Source organism: Simochromis diagramma, unplaced genomic scaffold, assembly GCF_900408965.1.
Source record: "Simochromis diagramma unplaced genomic scaffold, fSimDia1.1 OVJJ01000753.1, whole genome shotgun sequence".
NCBI lineage: Eukaryota > Metazoa > Chordata > Actinopteri > Cichliformes > Cichlidae > Simochromis > Simochromis diagramma.
The window spans coordinates 22,141,775-22,166,447 of NW_024387523.1; the positions used below are offsets into that span (position 1 = coordinate 22,141,775).

A 24,673-nucleotide genomic window follows, 5' to 3' on the forward strand; every position below is an offset into this window, starting at 1 on the left:
GTAGAGGCATCTAATGGGTCCTTTTAGATGCTGTGGCTAAAGGAAAACAGACTGGATTTTAGAACCACTGCAGCCAAATGGAAACTGAACATTGTGGGTTTGTTATTAATCTGCAAATGGAGCAGTCAGTGGTTTGGTCAGAGCTTTGGTATAATTATGTCTGACCTGGTGTAATTAGACTGAAAAAATGGCTTTCATGTCTTTGAAATGCTGTTTTGAAACAGGGATGGTATGGTGCTTGAAAACCATGTATGTGTTCTAAGTATGAAATGATTGTCTTTCATTCATTGATGAACATGTAAGTAAATTAGATTAACTGTTTTGTTAGACTGAGGTTTGGAAAATGTAGTTTGTTCAAATGTGGTAATTCTCACTGGTTCTACCTTGGTGAAATTATGAGCTCACATATCTCTGTAGGGATTGCTCTGATTATTCTAATTATTCATCCTCTGTGAACTCCTACAGATATAAGAGCTTTTTGCACTCTGTAATTGCTTTGTGTGAAGTAGGGGGCTGAACTACTGGAGGATAGAGCTGCCATCTCTCAATCTTCTGAAGTGTCAAAGCCTCATAGCTGCTCTCTTATAGATGGGGGGGGATATATTTCGATGCCCAGGGGAAGCTTGAAAATCACACTTTCCCCACATTTCTGCCCTTAAAAAGAGAGTGCAAAGGAACGTTTGTCTTGTTAAACAGGATTTGGCAATGAATGCAAACCAGGTTGGACACACAAGATGAAATTGAGATTGGAGAGGATCGTGATTATCCATAGGTCCATCCTTAACATCAGGGATTATAGACATTTATGGCAGTTGGCTCTAAGATGTAGGTCATACAGGCTTAGAAACCATTCTGCGATTTCCTGACAGCTTCTGGTTGCTTAGGAAAAACGTGTATTCCCATCAGGTTTGCTGAGATTGCTGTAGTTGCCCATAGCTTGCATGGAAGATGCTGACTCGTCTCCAAACACTCACCAACTACTGGCCAAGCGATAGTTAAGCTTGAATTAGTGCAAAACGAATAGACATCAAGTGCCTTTAAAGTAAAAGTAAATATGTTTCAAAAGGCACAGCTATTACTTTGAAGAGAAACGGCCTCTCTTCCTGGTTTGAGTCACACTTTTCAATTTCATGTGCAGACAAGTTTACCTCTGTCAGCAACCTCTAGCAACCGCCTGCCAACCATTCATGGATTGCTTTTTTCCCTAAGCAGCCGGAGGGGTCGCAGATTGATCTCGGCCTGTTTGACTCTGGGTTCAATTTAATTAACTGTTCATAAGTATTAATCCTCCTTTGCATAAAGACAGAAGGGGTGAGGTTTGGTGGTCCTGTTCTAGAAAGTCACATGTCTTTATCTAGCACATGCTTTTTTCCCATTTATCACGACCATGTGCACTAAAACTTTAGCATGACAGCATGGACCAAGCATTAATTTTCAGTCTTAATTAAAGGCCAGCGTCTTGCTGATGTAGCACTATAGTGGATAAAGATCAAATTGCCTGATAAGGTATCCAGAATTGATTCCCAGTATTATTCCCAAAACACAATTGTGTAAATGTGGTATTAGTTCTGAAGTTAATCATTAATTTGGGGGCAATTTTATAATGATTTGTTTAATCTTGCTCTGTTTTGGGAAAAAATACAGTGTCCAAACCCTTATGTTTACTTTGAAGTGGTCTATTTAAACATTTTAAGGCATATAATTTTATTTGCTCTAGGCTGTAGTTCTCAAAGTCACACTACTGGGCTATTCCAACACCTCTTAAACAAATTCTGCCTGATGTGTACGTGTTTAAAGATAAATTATGACTGACAAGGAAATGAAATGAAATTTTATACAGTGGGGCAAAAAAGTATTTAGTCAGCCACCGATTGTGCAAGTTCCCCCACCTAAAATGATGACAGAGGTCAGTAATTTGCACCAGAGGTACACTTCAACTGTGAGAGACAGAATGTGAAAAAAAAATCCATGAATCCACATGGTAGGATTTGTAAAGAATTTATTCGTAAATCAGGGTGGAAAATAAGTATTTGGTCAATAACAAAAATACAACTCAATACTTTGTAACATAACCTTTGTTGGCAATAACAGAGGTCAAACGTTTACTATAGGTCTTTACCAGGTTTGCACACACAGTAGCTGGTATTTTGGCCCATTCCTCCATGCAGATCTTCTCGAGAGCAGTGATGTTTTGGGGCTGTCGCCGAGCAACACGGACTTTCAACTCCCGCCACAGATTTTCTATGGGGTTGAGGTCTGGAGACTGGCTAGGCCACTCCAGGACTTTCAAATGCTTCTTACGGAGCCACTCCTTTGTTGCCCGGGCGGTGTGTTTTGGATCATTGTCATGTTGGAAGACCCAGCCTCGTTTCATCTTCAAAGTTCTCACTGATGGAAGGAGGTTTTGGCTCAAAATCTCACGATACATGGCCCCATTCATTCTGTCCTTAACACGGATCAGTCGTCCTGTCCCCTTGGCAGAAAAACAGCCCCATAGCATGATGTTTCCACCCCCATGCTTCACAGTAGGTATGGTGTTCTTGGGATGCAACTCAGTATTCTTCTTCCTCCAAACACGACGAGTTGAGTTTATACCAAAAAGTTCTACTTTGGTTTCATCTGACCACATGACATTCTCCCAATCCTCTGCTGTATCATCCATGTGCTCTCTGGCAAACTTCAGACGGGCCTGGACATGCACTGGCTTCAGCAGTGGAACACGTCTGGCACTGCTGGATTTGATTCCCTGCCGTTGTAGTGTGTTACTGATGGTGACCTTTGTTACTTTGGTCCCAGCTCTCTGCAGGTCATTCACCAGGTCCCCCCGTGTGGTTCTGGGATCTTTGCTCACCGTTCTCATGATCATTTTGACCCCACGGATGAGATCTTTCGTGGAGCCCCAGATCGAGGGAGATTATCAGTGGTCTTGTATGTCTTCCATTTTCTGATGATTGCTCCCACAGTTGATTTTTTCACACCAAGCTGCTTGCCTATTGTAGATTCACTCTTCCCAGTCTGGTGCAGGTCTACAATACTTTTCCTGGTGTCCTTCGAAAGCTCTTTGGTCTTGGCCATGGCGGCGTTTGGAGTCTGACTGTTTGAGGCTGTGGACAGGTGTCTTTTATACAGATGATGAGTTCAAACAGGTGCCATTCATACAGGTAACGAGTGGGGGACAGAAAAGCTTCTTACAGAAGACGTTACAGGTCTGTGAGAGCCAGAGAGTTTCCTTGTTTGAGGTGACCAAATACTTATTTTCCACCCTAATTTACGAATAAATTCTTTACAAATCCTACCATGTGGATTCATGGATTTTTTTTCACATTCTGTCTCTCACAGTTGAAGTGTACCTCTGGTGCAAATTACTGACCTCTGTGCAAGTTCCCCCACTTAAAATGATGACAATCGGTGGCTGACTAAATACTTTTTTGCCCCACTGTATACTCTGCTATTAATAAATGATAATCCTACTACATCCTGCATAGCGCTTATATCATCTTACTGTGTTATTTCCATAAATAATACATTTACAATCATATTACATCACAGTATTACAAAGGGGCAACTGTTTAAAAAATGTTTCCGAGTAGCTGAATAAAGGCATGTTGATAGGCCTTTGGGTTTTTTTAGTTTAGATTATTAGCTTTAGCAATTTATTAGGGGTGGGGGAAAAAAATCGATACTGTGTAGTATCGTGATATTTTGTTTGCTAATAATGTATCGATACAGGGACAGCAGAAATCGATATTTTGTTACAAAAAAAGTTTTTGTGGACTGGAACATGCTCTGACTTCAGAGCATGTTGATCAGCTCCTTTTTCTGAGCGAGAATCCTGACATTCCTTCACTGTCCAAATGTGTTTAACTTTTTTTTTGGCAGCAATAAACTAAATTTAAGGCATGTTTTATTTTAATTAAGTTTAAAACTTTTTTATTTAATGTAAAATTATATTTTGTTTTAATTTACTTTCAAATTCTTCAGTTGCTGAATGGGCTGCATAGTTTTCATAAATTGCATAGTTCAGAATAGCTATAATTGTACCAGATGGTTGCATTCAGTTAAGTTGGACTAGACTGTAATACAAACCGTTCAGTTTGTCAACAATAAAACTGACTGAAATGAGAGAAAGACTGAGTGTGAGACTTTGATATTAGATAAAATGAATATTGATAAAGTTTACCTTTATGTACAGAATCTGAATATCGCAAAATATTTAAAAAAAATTGCAATAATATCGTATCGTGCGTTAAGTATTGTGATAACCCACCTCTACAATTTATCAGACTTGTAGAACTGTAAGGCACGACTGTTTGCTTCTTGCAAGTGAAGCTTAAAGCCTTGTTCACCATGTTTTGCTCTGTAAAGAGGTAGAGAAGTTGACTCAAGTGAAGGGTCCTTTGTAGATGCACTGCATTTCAAATGTCATCCTCTTCGAACTGTTTTGCTAAAGGCCAGTCTGTGACATTCTTAAACACTCTGGATCTTCAGGGGCAGAGGGAAAGAACCACACTTAATTGGCTCAAGTAAGGTACACATTTGAGTCAGTTGGACAGCCTCACATTTAAATGCCAGCAATGGTAACATGGTGGTGTTTGTGTCAGTTTACCTGGAGCAACGTGTGCAGAGCTGCCTGGCAAATAACCGTGTACCAACTGGATGACCTTTCTTTGAAATTGCTGTGCCCTTGATGGCTGCATTTATGACTGGAAATGACTGGAATCGGTTTTGTCTTATTGCTCTCGCTAACATAATGATGTGGAATGTGGACCATCAGTCCTATGTTGGATGTTATTACTGAGACTCTATGCAGTCATCTGCTCCAGGATTCTAAATCAAGTAAATAAATGAGCATGTGGGTATTATAAAGTCAGGCGAGCAATAAGACTGGTTGTTGTTGGAGTAGCATGCTCCCCCACGCACATGGCTCATTAAGTCTAAGACCATAGTGCATTCATCAGTCACTCTTCACCTGCAAGTATTGATCTTGGTCGTATTTCCCAAAATATGATATGCATGGCAAACAAAATGTATTTATTTTTGTTAGAATTAATATAGAAGATGATAATCATAAGAAGAAAGAAAATAAATGTAGAAGAAGCAGGCCGACCATTAGCATCTGTCTGTCTCATTAAAAAAAAAAGAAAAAGAAAAAAGCCCCCTACAGCCAACCGTAATAACACCTGTTTTATCCATTTGGATGGTCTCCCAGGAGAGAGCATTTTAACCCAGTCTCCTGCCAGCAGAGTCATTTGGCACGTGCTGCACCCTGCCACAGCTAATGTGTGCCAAAGAGACATGCAGAATTAGGTACAGTGGGGCAAAAAAGTATTTAGTCAGCCACCGATTGTGCAAGTTCCCCCACTTAAAATGATGACAGAGGTCAGTAATTTGCACCAGAGGTACACTTCAACTGTGAGAGACAGAATGTGGAAAAAAAATCCATGAATTCACATGGTAGGATTTGTAAAGAATTTATTCGTAAATCAGGGTGGAAAATAAGTATTTGGTCACCTCAAACAAGGAAAATCTCTGGCTCTCACAGACCTGTAACGTCTTCTGTAAGAAGCTTTTCTGTCCCCCACTCGTTACCTGTATGAATGGCACCTGTTTGAACTCATCATCTGTATAAAAGACACCTGTCCACAGCCTCAAACAGTCAGACTCCAAACGCCGCCATGGCCAAGACCAAAGAGCTTTCGAAGGACACCAGGAAAAGTATTGTAGACCTGCACCAGACTGGGAAGAGTGAATCTACAATAGGCAAGCAGCTTGGTGTGAAAAAATCAACTGTGGGAGCAATCATCAGAAAATGGAAGACATACAAGACCACTGATAATCTCCCTCGATCTGGGGCTCCACGCAAGATCTCATCCCGTGGGGTCAAAATGATCATGAGAACGGTGAGCAAAGATCCCAGAACCACACGGGGGGACCTGGTGAATGACCTGCAGAGAGCTGGGACCAAAGTAACAAAGGTCACCATCAGTAACACACTACAACGGCAGGGAATCAAATCCAGCAGTGCCAGACGTGTTCCACTGCTGAAGCCAGTGCATGTCCAGGCCCGTCTGAAGTTTGCCAGAGAGCACATGGATGATACAGCAGAGGATTGGGAGAATGTCATGTGGTCAGATGAAACCAAAGTAGAACTTTTTGGTATAAACTCAACTCGTCGTGTTTGGAGGAAGAAGAATACTGAGTTGCATCCCAAGAACACCATACCTACATGTGAAGCATGGGGGTGGAAACATCATGCTATGGGGCTGTTTTTCTGCCAAGGGGACAGGACGACTGATCCGTGTTAAGGACAGAATGAATGGGGCCATGTATCGTGAGATTTTGAGCCAAAACCTCCTTCCATCAGTGAGAACTTTGAAGATGAAACGAGGCTGGGTCTTCCAACATGACAATGATCCAAAACACACCGCCCGGGCAACAAAGGAGTGGCTCCGTAAGAAGCATTTGAAAGTCCTGGAGTGGCCTAGCCAGTCTCCAGACCTCAACCCCATAGAAAATCTGTGGCGGGAGTTGAAAGTCCGTGTTGCTCGGCGACAGCCCCAAAACATCACTGCTCTCGAGAAGATCTGCATGGAGGAATGGGCCAAAATACCAGCTACTGTGTGTGCAAACCTGGTAAAGACCTATAGTAAACGTTTGACCTCTGTTATTGCCAACAAAGGTTATGTTACAAAGTATTGAGTTGTATTTTTGTTATTGACCAAATACTTATTTTCCACCCTGATTTACGAATAAATTCTTTACAAATCCTACCATGTGGATTCATGGATTTTTTTTTCACATTCTGTCTGTCACAGTTGAAGTGTACCTCTGGTGCAAATTACTGACCTCTGTCATCATTTTAGGTGGGGGAACTTGCACAATCGGTGGCTGACTAAATACTTTTTTGCCCCACTGTATATGAAAGCCTCTGCTGCTCTCTGTGAACAGAGTTAGACCTGTAATTTAAGTTTTAATGTGAACAGCATAGCAGTCCCACCAGTTTCAACATATAGTGTATTAAGACTTGCAATCTGTGAAATTTAATTTGGCCAATAATGAGCGTTTTTGTTGATTTAAAAGCTTAAATGTATTTATTTTCTTTGCAATAAAGTCACAAGTTTACTTTTAATCCAGTGCAAAGCTCCTCTTGGGGTCAGGGTGCCCTAGCTTGATTACTGCTACTTGTCATCATATCAGTTCTCAGATTACATCAGTCCAAGCGTTTACTAATGATTTATGAATGCTACAGAATCTGGAAATACAAGAGGGATAATTGCATTTGAAGCTCAGACATGGAGACCTGTTCTGAGCCTTTTGGCATTAGCAAATATGTAGTAGGGGAACTTGGATTTGAGTGGTTGAACGTGTGTTCTTACAGCATTAGCGTATAAATACCCGGAGTGCTTAAATTTAGGTTCATTATGTCTGATGCAAAGATGTGTTTTTAGTTCTGGACATGCAATTAATACATTTACTGGACAGTTTTTGTGATGTCATTTATTTAATTTATTGTAATAAACAACTCAGTTGTTTGTTTGTAATTTGTTTGTGATTTTAGCTCAGTTTGGTGTTTTTAAATGTCAGTCTATTTATACTCACTGAAGGTTTTTAATTCGGGTTGCTGTTTAAGCTCACTTAAAAGACTATTTAAAAAAAAATCTTATATTTAGCTGCTTCATGTTAACTCCTGATAATTGTCTGGCAGTGTTAACAGGAAAAACTCAAACGTCCTTCAATTAGCCTCAACTTTATAGAATACTGTCAAACTTTTAAGGACTGGGCTATTGTCTGACAGAACTAGTTCTTAAGATGTGCTTTGCAACCACATAAAACGTTAGCTGTCTTTAAAGTTATTATGATTGATCACACTCAAAGCTGATTGACAAGCCTCGCATTCTAGAGAAAGATGTGGAAAGTGGAAGATGTGAAATTACTTGAAAACTGCAAAAACAAAGCACATTTTCATGCTAACTGGGCATACACTGATAGCATATCATTATCCAAACAGAGTTCAATTCTGAAAATGTTTGTGAACAAGAACAGAATGCATTGATTTAGAAATCTCATAAACCCATATTGTCTTCACAGTAGAGCTTAGAAAACATACGTTGGAAGTAAGACAATGTAGCTTTATAAGAAAAGAGTATTAGGTCAAGTTTGAGCGAAGTGAATCTATTCAGATGAAATCATCTACCTATTAAGCTGAGTGTGTGATACGGTCTGTGGTGCTGAATTTGAGTTTCACAACTTTTAAAGAATTTAATTAGAAGACATTAGACTGATCAAATCAGACCAATGCTGCAAACAGGAATCATGCCAACACAACCAGCAAATTATTGCTCCCAGTCACACGAATCCATCATTTAGCCCTTGACCTGAAGCGGGATGAATATTCCATCTGGTCCAGTTTCCATTTGCACCAGTCTTTGGCAGCCTGGCAGAAATCTCTCATTTGGCTGTTGCATAATGTCCACTATTGGTCCACATTAAAAAAAAAAAACAACAACAAAAAAAAGAAGCTTCTATTCCTTTCTGAGCAACTTGGTGAAGGTTTGTTTTTTTCTAAGGTTAAAAAACCCCCACATCATTGATATAAACACTGAAATCTAAAAAGTAATAACACAAACTGTCACCTGAAGCTACGTGGGGTGTTATTTCACAGTAATGTTTTCAGTTCAGCCTTATGCAACTCTCTTCGACTAACCTCAGCTTTTTTAGCATATCTTTTCTGGATAATGGTAAAAAGAAACCAGCGTGTTCCTGTTTACAGAGCCTCTAAAAAGTTCATTCTCAGAAGATTGCTGCATCTTTTCCGTTTGAGCACTTCAGCTTTCCTTTATTTATGAGGAGCAAGCAGAGGATGGGAATGCCCTTGACTCAAAACAATGAGAGCTGGGTTTGTGACCCTGAGCTAATGAACAGCTGCAGGTATGAGTAGATTGGTGTTGGAGTTCTTTGTGCTCCCGATTCACCGGTCCCAATGCATAACATTACTGTTTTGTTTTAAATAGCTAGTAATCACAATATCTTCACATCGACTTCTCGTATTCATTTCCATTAATTTCTTTTCCCGATGGTCTCCAGTGAGCATTTTCTCACCCAGCACAAAGCCCTCATCTTCCTCTCCCCACTTTGAACGAGCCATCAACACTCTTACTCCATTCAGCAATCAGCCGTCGGCTCTATTACCACCTCTGACTACCTTTCCCAGATGAAGTCGGTAATTTTGGCAGGGTGTAGCTTATGTAATCCCTCTTCATTGGGACTTTGCTATGAAAAGTTCTCCATGAGCTGCCCTCACGCTGAAAACATGAGCTCCGTGTACACTAACCCAGCATAAACAGAAATTGGTGAGAACAATGATTGCTGATTGGCTGCACAGAAATATGCTGAGCTCCCACTCTGGATTCCTACCTCACATATTGTAGCGCTTGCAGGCATATTGTTTTCTCCTGTGAGTTACCTTAATATAAAGAGAAAGTGATGTTTTTTTTAGGTAGGCGAACCAGTCCTACACCAAAACTTTAAGATTTAAGAAAGTTCTTTTCATAGCTAAGCTCTGGGGTACGTACTACTGGATTTTGTCCAGAAAAGTTGTTGGGGTGGTGTGATTCAGTTCAGTTTAATGTACCAGTTGACATAGCGCCATATGTGTGTGCAGGTGTATAAAAAAAGATTGCAATTAATTAAATTAATTGAATTATTTGGAGCAGCTACAACGATCAATCAAGAGAAAACAGACACGGTTAGTTTGACACTTAATGTAACTGTGTTTGTAAAGCTCAGAGCCCAACCAATTTATTGGCTATCTGCTGATCTATCCATTTATTTATTTATAGCAGTTTATTTATTTATTTATTTATTTATTTATTTATTTATTTATAGCATTTATTTATAGCAGTCAATAAATAGAAAAGGAAAAAAAAAAGACTTTTTTTTTTTTTTTTTTACCAAATATCGGGATCAGTCTTAAATATCCGTCAGTCAGATGTTTGTTTTTTTTTTCCATCGGTGCATCCTCTTTGTGGAGGTCACAATGAAGAGTGGAGGAGAAGAAAGGTGTGCCATTTTTACACAGGTAAAAATTGATTGAATAAGACGGTCAAATCTTAGGCATAAAGAATAAATCAGGAAAGATTAAAGCAAATTTTTTTAATTTAATTTTGTTTTAGCTGTTGCGCTTATGTCTGTCCACTAAGGCTCACATTGTCTGTAATAATACCAGTATAAATGTTTACATTGTATAGCAAAGTCGTTGCTATAGCAACACTATGCTCTTTTTGTTCCCTGGTGTGAAAAACAGCCACATATCAGCCTTATGCTTTGTTCCAAAAATTACCAGGGAAAACACTAGCTAGGTAATTTTTCTCTTACTTATTTTTGGTTTAAGGATATATTGCTGTTATTATACTAATATTACTACTATATACTATTATTGCACTATAATGCTGCTGCTGGCAGCTTAAAGCAATAGATTCTCACTTTAAATTAGAAAGTTTGTCATCTGTGACTGCAGCTCTTTGGAATTAATTAATATTGAGTCTATATCACCCACCCCTACTGTCCACTTCTGTTTGGTAATTAAGGTAAGCTAAGTCTTTCATAGTTGTATGTGACTGAGGCTGGTGAGGGAATGCTGCTGTGTTTTTGTTTGTTTTTGCTGCACATTTTGAAAGATCAGTGCCATCTCCTGCTCCTGCAGCAGCAACATTATCTGTTGTCAGTTACACTGGTATGACTACAGACTGGATTGTATACAATACAAAGAGCACCAGTGAGAGTCACAGCAAAGGTATTTTATATGACTGACTCAATGAATAATTTAGTTACCTTATTAAGTACCCATCCAATCATACACACAGGTACAACTGTATTAAGCCGTAACGTTTGCCTTGTTCTTTATTCAATTGTATTTTATCTCTAGGTTTTTTTCCAAGCTGTCTTTATGTGTGTGCATAAACAGTTCACGGGAACAGTAGATCTAATAAGATGCATTTTAAGCGTTAGCAAATTTAAGGGTTGTAAGGATCGCTTTTGTTGAGAACAGTGGGGTCCAAATCCAGGCCTCGAGGGCCGATGCCCTGCAGCTTTTAGATGTGTCCTTGAGCCATCACAGCTGATTTAAATGGCTAAATTACCTCCTCAGCATGTATTGAAGTTCTCCAGAGGCCTGGTAATGAACTAATCATTTGATTCAGGTATGTAGACCCAGGGTGATGTCTAAAACCTGCAGGACACCGGCCCGTGAGGCGTGGAGTTGGCCAAACCTGGTCTAGAAAAAACACAGGGCTCAACTTAAGGCTGCGATGCCCTGAAAAAACACTGGAGAAACCCTGGAGTTCCTAGATCAGCTGGCAAGTCTTTAATGAAAAGGTTAACTGGTTAGTTTGTTCAAGTAGAGCCGTCTGCTCTTGTCTCTTGCTTTTCCTTATCCTGTTGCAGCTGATATTTTGGATAAAAAGTTCAGTAACATTCACAAAGGCCATTTCATTGGCCTCAGTTATTCCTTCACCATTAAAGAGGAACTAAACCACCACTGAAAAAGTTGTCTGTAGTCATGATAAAACCCTTTAATAAAATGTATTTGTATAGAGAGCAGTTGCAAGTCTGCAGCTATTCACCAAGGGTTGTTCTGTTGACAGAAGAGAAAAGGTGTAATTGGCTAGAACGTGTACAGGACCTACATCACACTTGTCTTGTAGTCTGATCTTCACAGAAGGCAGTGATAATTTATTTAGCATCATAATGATTAAGCTGTTGTCTTATTTGGCATTGTGAAATTAATACATGATGGTAATAATAAACTCACGGTAGACCATGCCTTTTTAAAAAAAAAAAAAAAAAAAAACATTAAGTAGCTCCATAGGTGGAGGAGGTTGATGTATTTCTTGAAAGACTACTCCATTAGGAGCTAATGTGGCTAAAATGAACATCCATCTATGTCAGGTTGTTAAAATTTTTGGGTATTATTCATGTAAGTCTTTGGTATTGATGGATAGAAAAACCTTTATTAAATGCCATCACATATAATAATGGAGACAAAATGACAAATATCAGTGGACTGTAAAAGACCAGCCTGGTAAGGTGTAAGAGATACTTTATGCAAAGTAAGATGTCAGAGCAGAAATTTGATCAAAGCTGTGAGCAATGGCTGCTAATTTTCTTTAAGCTGACCTCAGCCCAAGCTAATACTCATTCCGCCGGGCAACATCTGTTCAGTGCTCCCCCAAGTAAAGGCTTCTTCTAATTGCTGCCCTTTGTTTGATCATAATTGACTGTCGGCTTATTTCTCAGAATATGAATCTTAAAGTTAAGAGTTAAAAAGCGGAATTTTAGATCTGTGCTTGAGAGACACACAACTCAGACAGTAGCTGAGTCGTTGGTTCTCAAAGGCAACATGTTGGATGTAAAGACCTGACTGACTTTGATTTTAAAGGGTCAGTCGATTAAATGAAGCATCTGCCAGTCAGAAAGCTTTATTGGTTGCTTATGATCAGGTGGTTCTGAGTTCTGCAGGGGTTTTTTCTTCTGATTAATAATTCCAGTATTGATTCTGATTGGCATTTTTGTGGTATAATTACTATGTGTTGCTGCTCCAGCTCTGAACACTGTAGGACCTGCACAGATTGAAAGCAGAAGTGTAAATAAAAGTTTGGCTGATGCCCATTATTAGTAATCAGGGAGATTAAAACAAATGATTGAAGAAATGTTCTTTAAAAAAACCAAACAATTATTTGTCTTGTATGAATAAATGTATTATGGCAGGAAACCTGTCTTTCAGAACAATGCAGCTTAATTCCTAATGATTTCTATATCCTAATGCTTACAAGCTGTAATCTTGAGTAACAGCTGTCATTGTTCTGTTTGTGGTCCTTTTAAATATGCTTTTGTATCCTTTGTGTTTTTAGTGGATTTTTTTGTTTTTTCCCCACATGCTGCGTCCTGCAGTTTCTTTGTTTTCTTTTTTAAATAAGCCATCAACCTGCCAGAGACTACAAAACAAAAGCTGACATTATTAGATGGCCCTGAGCGTACATATTAAAAAATGTGAGTTGCTCCTTCATAAATAACATCAACAAACAACAGTCAGCGAAGTCACTGTCAGATATTTTGTGACTCTTTGTTTGTAGATGGGCATCTCTGCATGTGCCTTTTATTAGTTTGCCTTACTTTAGATCATAGGTGTCAAACTCTTATAGCAGTTTATTTATTTATTTATTTATAGCATTTATAGCAAATTTGGCCCGCAGCCTACTTACATTTGGCCCGCGAAGCCATACCAAATTACTATCAGAGCTGGCCTACTGGTATTATACAGCTAATATATATATTGTTTAGTATTAAGCTTTGCTTGTTCCATATTCAGTTTTTCAGCAAAACGTGTTTGAGTCCATAAGAAAAGATTCTTTCTTATATCTGGAGGAATAAATATATTTCAATAAATATATTTCAATAAATATTAACGTTAGCCCGCGACTTTGTTCCAGTTTTGAATTTTGGCCCACTGTGTATTTGAGTTTGACACCCCTGCTTTAGATATTCCAGCCGATCCAGTTATTGCAAGATTATTTTCGCACAGCTGTACCCTAGTTTTAACCATTTGTCACTGCAACAAGTGCCTTTTTTTGGGGGGGGGGTATTTTAGTGTTGCTGGGAAGCCATGCATGCCTGTCAGCAATGGACAGAGCACAAATGTGGTGTTGCAACTTACTAGCTTACATTTGAACTACAACTCTGCAAAGGTAAACTAAATCTAAAGCTCCAAGCTGCTGCTTCTGACTGTGAGCGTGATACTCATTGTTGCTCTGTGCTTTTAAACCGGTATTGATGTCAAGTAACTAATCAAATCACATTTGTAACTCCGAGTATTTTATCATCATTCTGTTAAAAAAGAAAACAAATGCTGAATAGCCACCTCAGCTTTACAGGGCTCAAAGAATTGGATCCAGATGACTCAAATGTCTCGTGAAGTGTTTCTCAACAGGTCGCAGCTGCTTTGGCAGCCTGTGAACGACCAAAAGAATATTTGGCACAGGTGATCTTCTATTCTGTAAAACACGATACATTTACTGTGGTTTGTCTGCATCCTACGACTGAGTGATAATCAAAACACGTTCTTGTGTCGTTAGTCTGTTTCCTTCACCTCTTCGCCACCTCCCTCGAACACATTTATCATCACAGTCAACTTTGGGAGGGTCAAAAACAAGGCGAACACAATAGTTTAGTAGCGGAGATATTTAGCTGTAAATAGATTCCGTTCCCTGTAATCGCACTTGCACTAAACTTATTCACTCACTACTTCCAGCTTGCAGTGATGAGACCAAAAGCATGCCTCTAAACAAGCTTTGAGGGGGCGTCGTGCTGTGCTTTGAAAAGTTTGACGGTGGGCTCTTTGGTTGGCCTTTGATTATATCCAAGAGAGGAAAAGAAAAAAGGAGAAAAATCTGTGGGAAGTTTGCCTTGCTCTTTGTGAGGATTGTTAATGCTTCCGTTTCTGCCAAGGTTGTAAGAACCCTACCTGACAGAGTGAACTGTACATTGGTCTTTGAAAGGAAATGATCAGAAGCCGACGGGGCTTTCTGTACAGTGGCTCCATGGTGAGTAGCAGACAGGAACTGTTCTGATGCACACACAGTACATGTAAGTGTTTTGCTCTTAAATTGATACATACTGTGCTTTTTCCCCTGTCTGTGGAATAAAGACCTGTTTTCTAAGAATCTATACTACTGCTATTCTGCTCTACTGGCATACCTTTTATAATGGTAGAATGTAATATCAATCAGCCATTAGCTTTGTGCCAATGGCTGATTGTTTCAATTCAATTCAATTTTATTTATATAGCGCCAAATCACAACAAAAGTCGCCTGAAAGCGCTTCATAGATACAGAGAAAAACCCAACAATCATATGACCCCCTATGAGCAAGCACTTTGGCGACAGTGGGAAGGAAAAACTCCCTTTTAACAGGAAGAAACCTCCAGCAGAACCAGGCTCAGGGAGGGGCGGGGCCATCTGCTGCGACCGGTTGGGGTGAGAGAAGGAAGACAGGATAAAAGACATGCTGTGGAAGAGAGACAGAGGTTAATAACAGATATGATCAGTGATCAAATGTTGTTTTGCACATTTATATTACATTGAATCTGCCTTGTTCTAGTTTTGTGTCAGTAACTCTACATATGGTAGACTGTATAAAAGATATATGTAGCTTCTGGATCAGAAAAGTACCTGAAACCCGCTTTCTTTTTATTGGCCATTAGGGGGGTGCGAGGTTTGTGGTTGCAAAGTAATTTTCACTGTGTAGAGATCTCGGATAAAACAGACCTCAGCTCCCTTGCTTAACTAACTTGTAGAGATGCTAGTTTAACGTGTCATAATAATGGAATAATGGGATGGTACTAATGAGGTCACTCAACCCTATTCTTGATGCCAGTATGAGCAGATTTGAAGGTGTTTCATGTGCTGTGATTTGGCAACATTTGTAAGCCAGAGCCTGAGATGTATCACAGAGAGCACAACGCTCCTTCAAAACTTCTTAATAAGCATGCCATTACTCCCTGTTCCATTGTGTTGTGATGTAGGTAGGTCTTACTCATCAAACTGTTGAGCATTTTAGGGTAACTATTGTGCAAATTTGGTACTTGCCAGTTAGCCGAGTAAGTTAGGAGCTGAGATATGCAAGCTAGGCTAACTGGCTCTTTTTTAGAATTTGTTCTTTGGAAAAAAAGAGCTTGCTAGTTGTAAATTCCAAATGTTGGCACCAAATCGAAGTAGAGTCATTTCGTGTCATTTGAACACCTGTTCAGTTATCAGGAAGAAAGGAGAAATCATGTTTAGACTTACAAATTAAGAAAATATTGCTCCATTTTTGGCTTTCTGACACGGGATACTCTGGATATGTTCATGGAAGTTTTCCTTCCCACTGTTACCAAGTGCTTGTCCAAAGGCGGTCATGTGATTGTTAAGTTTTCTCTTTATTATTGTATTTTTTTTTTTAAAGTTTTGATATATAAATAGAATCTAATTGAATGTCCTTTTTGCCAAAGTATTTGGCTGCACAGAGCCTAAGATGGCTGAGCGGTTTGCAGCCTACACAAACATACTCCGATTCAGTCCTCCAAAAATGCAGTTCAATTTGGATGACTTAATGCGTAGATCTAATGCCGATTGGTTGTGAAGTGGAAGGGAACAGAATTTGCTACAAACAGCAGAGGTGCAAGAAGCTGCTGTTGGTGTTTTTCATTGCTTTTAAAGTCAGTTTCACTTCAGCTTTTTACCCCTCAGCTGTGAAAGGCCGATAGGGTATTGTTGTCACCCTGCCGGGTGAGCAGGCGGGCAGCGTGGACTCCCGAGTTTGTGAATGCAATAACTCGAGAACAAGGCGACGAGGAGTTTGAAATTGTTACCACAGGTATATCTACTAGGAGCCTGAGGAGTAGTATCATTGACTGCCAGTATCTTTGTATATTATAATTTTGTTCTTTTCCACAGCCGGGAAGGACCTCCAGCACATCAACCGTAGTCTTTAGGCTGGTTGTTTGTGACACTGCAGTCTGGTGAAGTGCTTGTTTCCATCAAGGTTAAATATAGTAGCTGCAGTGTCAGAACCTCATATGTGTTGGTTCAAATGTCTGTTTATCATAACTGTAAACCTGAGAATGTTAACTTTATTTAGATGAAATGGCTTTCCTAAGCCAGTTTTTACAAATGTTTTTTACACTGTTCTGCTTTCTAATAAACGGCCCATCTGTCCCTCCTCATATTTTGATTGTAGTAACAGAAAAATAGAACCCATTTAAATCCTTAGCAGCTGCCACAGAGACGAGGCTAAACGATTGTTAGTGTTCGCTTTCATGGTAGATCGTCATGGGCAGACTGGACTGAGATGATCATATTTTAGAAGGAATTAATGATGAATATTCATTTGTTTTCCTGACAGACATAAAAAGAAAAACTGTTTTATTTGTCTTACACTGCAATTTATTGGTGCCCTAAAGGGTTAAGCTTATTCAAATTTGATTCAGCAAATGGAACACGAGGAACAACCTGACCTCCTTTTTTAAATTTTTTCTTTCTCCATTTTTACATCAGACTTATTACTACTGGCACTTTTACCCTCTACCTTAACCAAGGCACACTGTGTTGTTCATGTAACCACCAACAAAACCTGGTTTGATGTCAGACGTGATCCTGACTTACGCCCCTCTCATTAATCTCACTTTCCTGGAGCTTGATGCTTGTTAAGGTCAAAGACTGGACATTTGCTGAGGCTATATTCATTCCTATTGATCTGAAAGCAGCCAGTTGGGTAGTTTGTTGGTCCGTAGCCATTGCCATTATAAATTGAGCAGCTAATACAATAAAGGACTGATGAGCTTTTGTTATTGGTTTTTTGTTGTTGTTTTTTTTTAAATAGTGTAATATTTTTTTAATTAACTTTTTGATAAAATTCATCAAAATGGAAATATTAAAATAAAAGTTGACATTTTTACAGGAAGTTTGTATGGCATTGACTGTTTGACAGTGCAGCCGTCTCTCTAATTTAATTTAACAAGCCAGGAAATAAACCAATGTTAAACTGTAATCCTTATGAGAGTTATATAGGATAAACAAAGGAAGACATAAAATAAGCAGCACATAATTAGATTATTAATATTATTTTATTTTGTTTATCTTTGAACTAATACAACAGTACCTGCATCAAACATCTGATTCCAGCTTCTTTAATCCCCCCAACTTTAATCACCGTCATTACAGTACAGCATATTACCCAATTATATGGAAAAGGAAAAGTGCTTTCCAGATATAATTACATGCATAATTAGAATCTGTAGTGGATCAACCGAACAGACTAATGTACGAGGTTCTCCTTGATGATAATTTGAACAGGAATTAGTCCTTTAATAGAGCTTTTCATCATCTGAAATTTAATGGAAAACAATGAAATGTGCTAATCTTTACCTTGCTGCAGTACTCTCCAGAGATTTGGGCACCCACTACACTTATTTTCTGTTTCATGTTTTCCTTTTTGGAGGCTCACAGCTCTTAAGAAATTCTTATATATTGTATTTATCTTATATAATGTTGGTGCAGTCCCTCAGTTCTTTCACTTCCTGAAAAAAAAGCTTCCTGTAGCTCCTCATCCCCTTTAAGCCAGCTTTCATCTGATTGGCTGCTCCTCAATTAAAAAAAAAAAGGTTTAGGCAGGTGATGAGTGAGGCTTCCTGAGCCAGAGCTGTGTACCTGAGATGACCATATTCGTGATAGGCTTCCTGTTTGATATTTCAGAGTGAAGAGTAGAGAGGAAAGTGTCCTGGAAGCCTTTGGCTCACAGCTGTTACAAAGACTGACCTCATTATTATCTTGCTCTTGGTCATGCTTTAATTAGCATAAAGAACTAGTAGTGCATAAGTCTGCGTTTGTATAGATATGTAAGTGTGTGTGTGTGTGTGTGTGTGTGTGTTGGTTAGAGAGAATAGGAAAACACATAAAAATGAGCCAAAGGAAAACATAACATCTTTTGTTAATTTTTGTGGTCTTACATAAAGATCTGAAATTTAAATGAATAAAAGAAAACAACAATTCTTATCATGAAATAAATATTTAAATCCAAATTTATGTGCTGCTGCAGTCATGGGACTTTCTCTTAGGTATTTTGTTTAGTGTCCTTTATGTCAGTATTCTCCAGTAATGCACAATGTCTGTAGATGTGTAACTGTTCCTCCGCACCGAATCTTTGGTTGGAATTTGTTAAATGCATTTTCACTGAAAGGCTGAGGGCATAAACAGACATTCTCTCACAGCCATATTCACTAAAGATTCCCAGGATTCAGTGGAGCTTTATGTATTATTTGCCAGATGTTTCTTATAGAAATAAAGACATGTTGATTTAATTTGTATTCCGTGGAGGAAGGGAATTAATGAATCCAATTTGCACTTGAGAGGAGGCCAAAATGCAAAATGAAAAGGGTATTTGTGGCATTTACAGTGTGAATTCATGCTGCTGTTAAAGAAGATAAAAATGTGCTCACAAAGCTCCTTTTAACAAAAATATAATAGGTGGATGACATCTTAGGCGAGGAGAGCGACAACGAGAGTGAGGGCCGAGGGAAGGAGAAGCCAGGTAACGAGGAGATGGAGGATGAAGAGGAGCAGCAGCAACGGCACCAGCAGGCAGGAGCTGGACAGACGGTGGGAAGGAGACTCGGTCCTCAGGCGCTGAGCATCGATGAGAGGCTTCAGACTCCATCCAATGTGGCCAGTCAGTGTCAAAGTGTGGCAAGGTGAGGCACAGAACTTTTTATCTCTTGCCGTTTAACTCCCCCCGCTGCAGCTTTTTGGGCCTCAAACACAGGCATCGTGGGATAGAGGGAAGTCATAAAGTTATTCTAAAGTTACAACCATCTACATGCCAGATATTTACTATTACTGCCCCCCGATGCTTGCACTCACTGTCAGTGATGCTCATCTTGCATAAACATGTCTAGGTGAGAAGTATGCTAAGCTTAAATTATAGTTTAACAAGTCCATAGGGGAATCTTGCAAAATGAACTGTATATTTTCAGGGTCTTATTTCTCCGATGACTATTAACATAACACACCACTTCATCAGCACTACTTTGCTGAAGCCAGACGGTCTGGTCCGTTGCCATGGAGACTAATTCCAAACAGACAGCAGGCGCTCGAAGAGTTCTGAACATATGAGAGTCTCTTATTGCTGAAAAACATGCCGAGTCGTCAGACTGCCAGCGTTTAATCTCACAGGACAAAGTATTTTGCTGTCTTTGGTACATTCAGAGTGTGGATTATTATGAAATTAAGCATTTCTCATTAAAATGCGCTGCAGTCTACAGAAGCATTCTGCCCAAAACTATTTTTTTGATGTATGAAAAGCCTCTCCAAGAGATGGAAATGGCAAGCATGAATTAGACCCAGACAATCTGGTTCCATATAAGAAAAAAAATTTGTAAAGGTTAAATAATACAGATATCAATCAATAATACAGATATTCCTGGATGTTACAACATGCACACATATTTTAGGATGGCAGAAAGTAATATAAAACTGCCACAGTTTAGTTTAGGGATGTTTTGGGGTTGTAAATAACCTCTGTCTAAGCATGCACCACATTTGCTAGTCCTCTAAAATAATACTACTACAGATATGAAAGTTGCATTTCATTCATCATGGAATTGTTTTATTTTTGGGATTAATTCCAACACTAAGCTATATTTCTTTCTCTTCATGTGTGCTAACATGGAGTGTGTGCATGTTAACTTGTGTAGCAAAATCCTGTATTGAGTAGATAAGGTTAGCCAATTCATTTAATCGCCTCATTGTGCTAAGTTGTAGTTAGCTGATCGCTAGCAAAAGCATATCTGTGTACAAGTTCTAACTGGCTTAAAGACTTTGACACTTATTGTGTATCATTTCAAATAGATATGTGAAATAGATCTGTAGCCCGCCAGCTAACACGCAGACAGTTAGCTGAAACATGTTTTGGGTATTTTTGATGATACTGAATTTTTTTTTGTTTTACATACTCAATTTTACATTTCCTTTAATGATGCATCTAATTAATATATTTTAAAATAAAATCAAAAATGCAGTAGATCACTAAAGTCAATCAGTATTCACAGTATGCCATTGCTGTGTTGTCCTAAACAAGCTAAAATTTGCAAATACAGTGTGTGGAGAGTGGCTGCAATGCACACCTGCAGTGGGGAAAATGTAAATGCATAATTTCTACATAGGAATATTGTGATAACGCACCGAGGCCTGAAACTGTGGGTTTTGTTTTTTTTGGGTTTTTTTTAAACCTATGTATGGGTGTTGATCTAACTGTGAGGCTTGAGGTGCGTCCTCCTTTCATTTCAAATATTCGTTTCCTTTTGCGTTCTGAATTTCAGGACTCCTGTCATTTGTTCTATTGACTCAAATACAGCGTAGTGTTGTACTGCACCTGTTAGTGCATTTTACCTCTGCCACTCCATATGGTGCTTTTGTTGAGCACCTCTAGTACCTAATGCACCTAGCAATTGTGTATAAGTATTAAATATGTACTTCAGGCCTAAATATTTGTTGTGTTGTATATTATAAAGAAAAGATCTGCTAAGCTAAACTCCAGCTTTGACGAGGTAGACGGAGAAACTCCACAGCTTCCACCCTGAGCTCTTTAGATAATAGCACTAATATTTGACCGTTGCACCTTTTTCTCAAGACTTGGGTTTCCTTGTGTAATTCAGCGTTCAGCCTCACTGCTCTGACTGTCAGAGCATAAAATTGAGTATTTTTCTACATTGCATTCATCCAGAAGCCTCTCCTTTTTTCTCCCTATGAATGGTTTTGGCTGTGGCTCAGTATCCATGGTTGCCCAGACATGTCAGTCCATCTGTCACCTGGTCCGACAACTTTGGTTGCCGCTAATGAGTGAAGCCTGAAACGCACTGTCCACAGTGTTGTTTACTGGTTGTTGAAAACCTTTGCAAGTCCACCTCCAGTCTGTGCGGTGGTGCAGAGGAGCAGCACATGATTAAACAGCCTGACACACAAGGGGAAGGGGTGTAAATTTGATTCTGAAAGCAGTGTGGACTGAAATTGGCTGGTAGGTGTTTGGTTCCTTCCATGAAAAGACACCAGCGACAGTCTAATAATATCACCCTGTGCTCACCACTGTGATGCTCTGACAACTGTTTCTGTTTGTAAAGAATATTCAGCTCACAGGTTTTTGTTGTATGAGGTTAAAATTGCACTCAGGAGCGTTGAATTCCTTTCTGTGCGTTTAGCTTGACTGACCACTGTTTCTCTCCAGTTTCCTCTGATATTTTACAAGTCAGCCTAGTTAGTTTTCATGTGTAAATAATAGTAAAGTACCACAAAGGAACCAGCATTGTTCTCATATACAAATCATTCACCGATTAAAACAGCACAGAACAACTTTGAAGCTGAACTGCTTGAAGGTGTCATGTGTTGATTTTAAATCTGAGCTACTGATATTTCTCCTTCTGTAGTTTTTTTAAATTTTCATTTTACTGTTTATAAACATTTATGATGAATTAATGCAAGAAATTAATTCGTGGCAGCTTCTGAGGGTGAAAACTGAAGCCAGCGTCTAAGTCCTGAGACATGCAGTTCTTTGACTGAACACTTGAGGCTTTCTCCAATAGTCGCGATATCTTTTGGTAAAATAACAAACTTAAAAGAAATAAAATTAATTTAGACTAAACAGAAAATGTAACTTTCACTAACAAAAACACAACAAGCCTTCATTAAGCTGTATCATCTAACCAGTCTGGTATCAGACCACGTTTACAGGTTATCTTTATATTTTAATAGAAACAGCTGGAAACGCGTTCGTCTTTCACTCTACCTGTGCTCACCGTGTCGGTAGCGGCTCCGCCTCTTTGCTCTCGCGGTGTGCAAACAGACTCTGTGTTTTTGTTTATAACTGGAGTCATGTGGGCTGAATGTTGTCAGACTTTTATTCAAACGCTGCTCCTAAATACGTTTGTATTGCAGGTCTGTATTTTGCCTCAGTTGTGGTTGAAACGCTCATGTTTCCATAGTGACAGTTGCACGCTGCAGAGCGTGCATTGAACGAAGCATCGGAGCACAGAATTAGTGTGGAGAATTTTTTATGATTGAATTATTTGAATTAGTCAATGAATCGTTGAAGCCCTACTGTTAACTAACATAAAGAGTGTGACACGTGAAATGGATGCTGACAGAGAACATAGTATGAATACAAAAAATAAGGCTTTAAATTCCCCATAAACCTGTTTAAAAATCATATAGATGTTAATAATCACTGTATGTGCAACTACGTTTGTGCAAAGTTTTATTCAGATTAGTTCATTCGTGAAGGAGGAGATGGGATACATCCAGACGTATACATACATACAGTACATACATAAATGCTACAGCTACTACAATCATGATGGTAAGATTATTATTCTGCCTCCAATTAGTAGTTTGTAAGTTTGTAACATGTTTTTTTTTTCCTATAAATCCAACAGAATAATAGTTCAGATTTGACAGTACATACGTTGAGTCTTTCTGTTAGCAGGTATTTATTTGCATGTGTAGTAGGAGGCCAAATAAAACACTTTGCATAACACCATTTCTAAAATGTCAAAGATGCAAAGCTGAGCCATTTACTAGAGAGGGGGGAAACATCCTCAGTATCCACCTCTGACTGTCTACAAGACCCTGTTAATGTAATTTTCCTGTCTGACACAGAAAAGTATTTGATTTTATTGTTGCCCAGTGGGCCATTAGAGACAGTTTAACATTTCTAGAAGAATTCATATAGCGGCTTCCTGTTTTAGAACGGAGTAAGTGGGACCTCTGGTCCTCTGGGAGATGGCTTAATAGTTGCCATTCTGTCAGTCTCCATCCTGGCTCTTCCACTTCCTTGTATTTGGTACAAAACAGGCATACATCTGTTGCTAAGATACTGTAGTGATGCAAATGTCTCTGTTTTGTTCTTGCCATCATTCAGGATCTGCTTCAGCCTTTCTTGTTTCCATTTAAAGTGAAAACAACGCTGCTCTTATTACGGTTCTTTTCAAGCTTCCTGTTCACCAAATTTAGACAGCTAACTGCAGGTAAATAATAACGTCCTGCTTTTATCAGATTTTTTTTTTTAGAAATACACCCTGTAAAGCAGGGAATTTGCACCTACGGCGCCAGCAATTTGTTTCTTAAGAAATAAAGCAGCACTTTTTGTTCTGAGGAGCAAAGCTGACAAAAACTATCTGAGAAAATGCAGTAGATTTATTCAGTTTTGCTGTTTAGTTGCACAAATCATTCCACTTGGATGATTAGATGCTCAGTCTTTTTAAAATGCACTGAAAGATGAACAGCTTGTAAGAATCTCCATTGGGCTGATTCCACTCCCTTGTTTGTTTGTTTGCTGATTTAAAGTGCTTTATTTTGGTGAATCAGCTGTGACTCGGTGCACATTCAGGGCAGCAAGTAATGTGGCACATGCAGGGGATCAGTTGAGATTCTGCTTTGTTGACTGTGCACACAGTACATCACAGTGCATTTTATTGTCTAACTAACTGATGCAAATAGCAGCAAAACTGAAATACAGATGTGGATAAAGAAGAAGCAATAATGTAGAATCAACAATAGACCAGTGAGTTAGTGAGATAAGTTAAATTCACTTTTGTCTGTATACAATACAACAACACTCACCTCAAGGCGCCTTATTGTAAGGTAAAGACTCTACAATAATCCAGAAAAAAACTGTACAATGAGCATTTGGTGACAGCCGTCTGCTGTGAGCGAATGTGGGTGAGGGGATATTTAACTTTTAGAAGCACAATAATAAATTTAGCAATGTAGCAAAGTAACGTATAAATATTGGAACTTGGTCACAAAAGCTGTTAATCCAGACAGCTTTATGGGTGTATATAATTCATATATGATTTAATACTGTGCTGTTAATTCACTGTAATTGTAGACGTGAGGCATGAGTGGAAAAGCAGAGCCGTGTTGGCCTTGGTGCATCTCTGCTCTCTCTGTGTGTGACAAAGGAGACACCAGGGAGCTGATTTCCTGCTTTATAGCCTGCACCAACAAGAAAGCATCAAATCACAGTTGACATCGGACACGTACAGCAACACAACGATCAGTCTTCCACAATCTATAACTAATGGACGGATATAAGC

The 24,673-nt window shown here is 39.0% G+C and overlaps 1 protein-coding gene across 4 annotated transcripts in view; it reads left to right on the forward strand.

Moving 5' to 3' along the window:
- Positions 1 to 24,673, forward strand: part of ctdp1 (CTD (carboxy-terminal domain, RNA polymerase II, polypeptide A) phosphatase, subunit 1) — a 98,943-nt gene that overhangs the window by 24,828 nt on the left and 49,442 nt on the right. For 2 of the 4 annotated variants that reach the window (XM_040021015.1, XM_040021016.1), the window contains exon 12: positions 19,056 to 19,279. The exons of 1 other annotated variant lie outside the window; for it this stretch is intronic. In XM_040021015.1, coding sequence (XP_039876949.1) covers positions 19,056 to 19,279 — 224 coding nt within the window. Of the gene's footprint in view, positions 1 to 19,055; positions 21,915 to 24,673 lie in introns of those variants that run through there. One more of the 4 variants, XM_040021017.1, reaches the window with a different exon arrangement.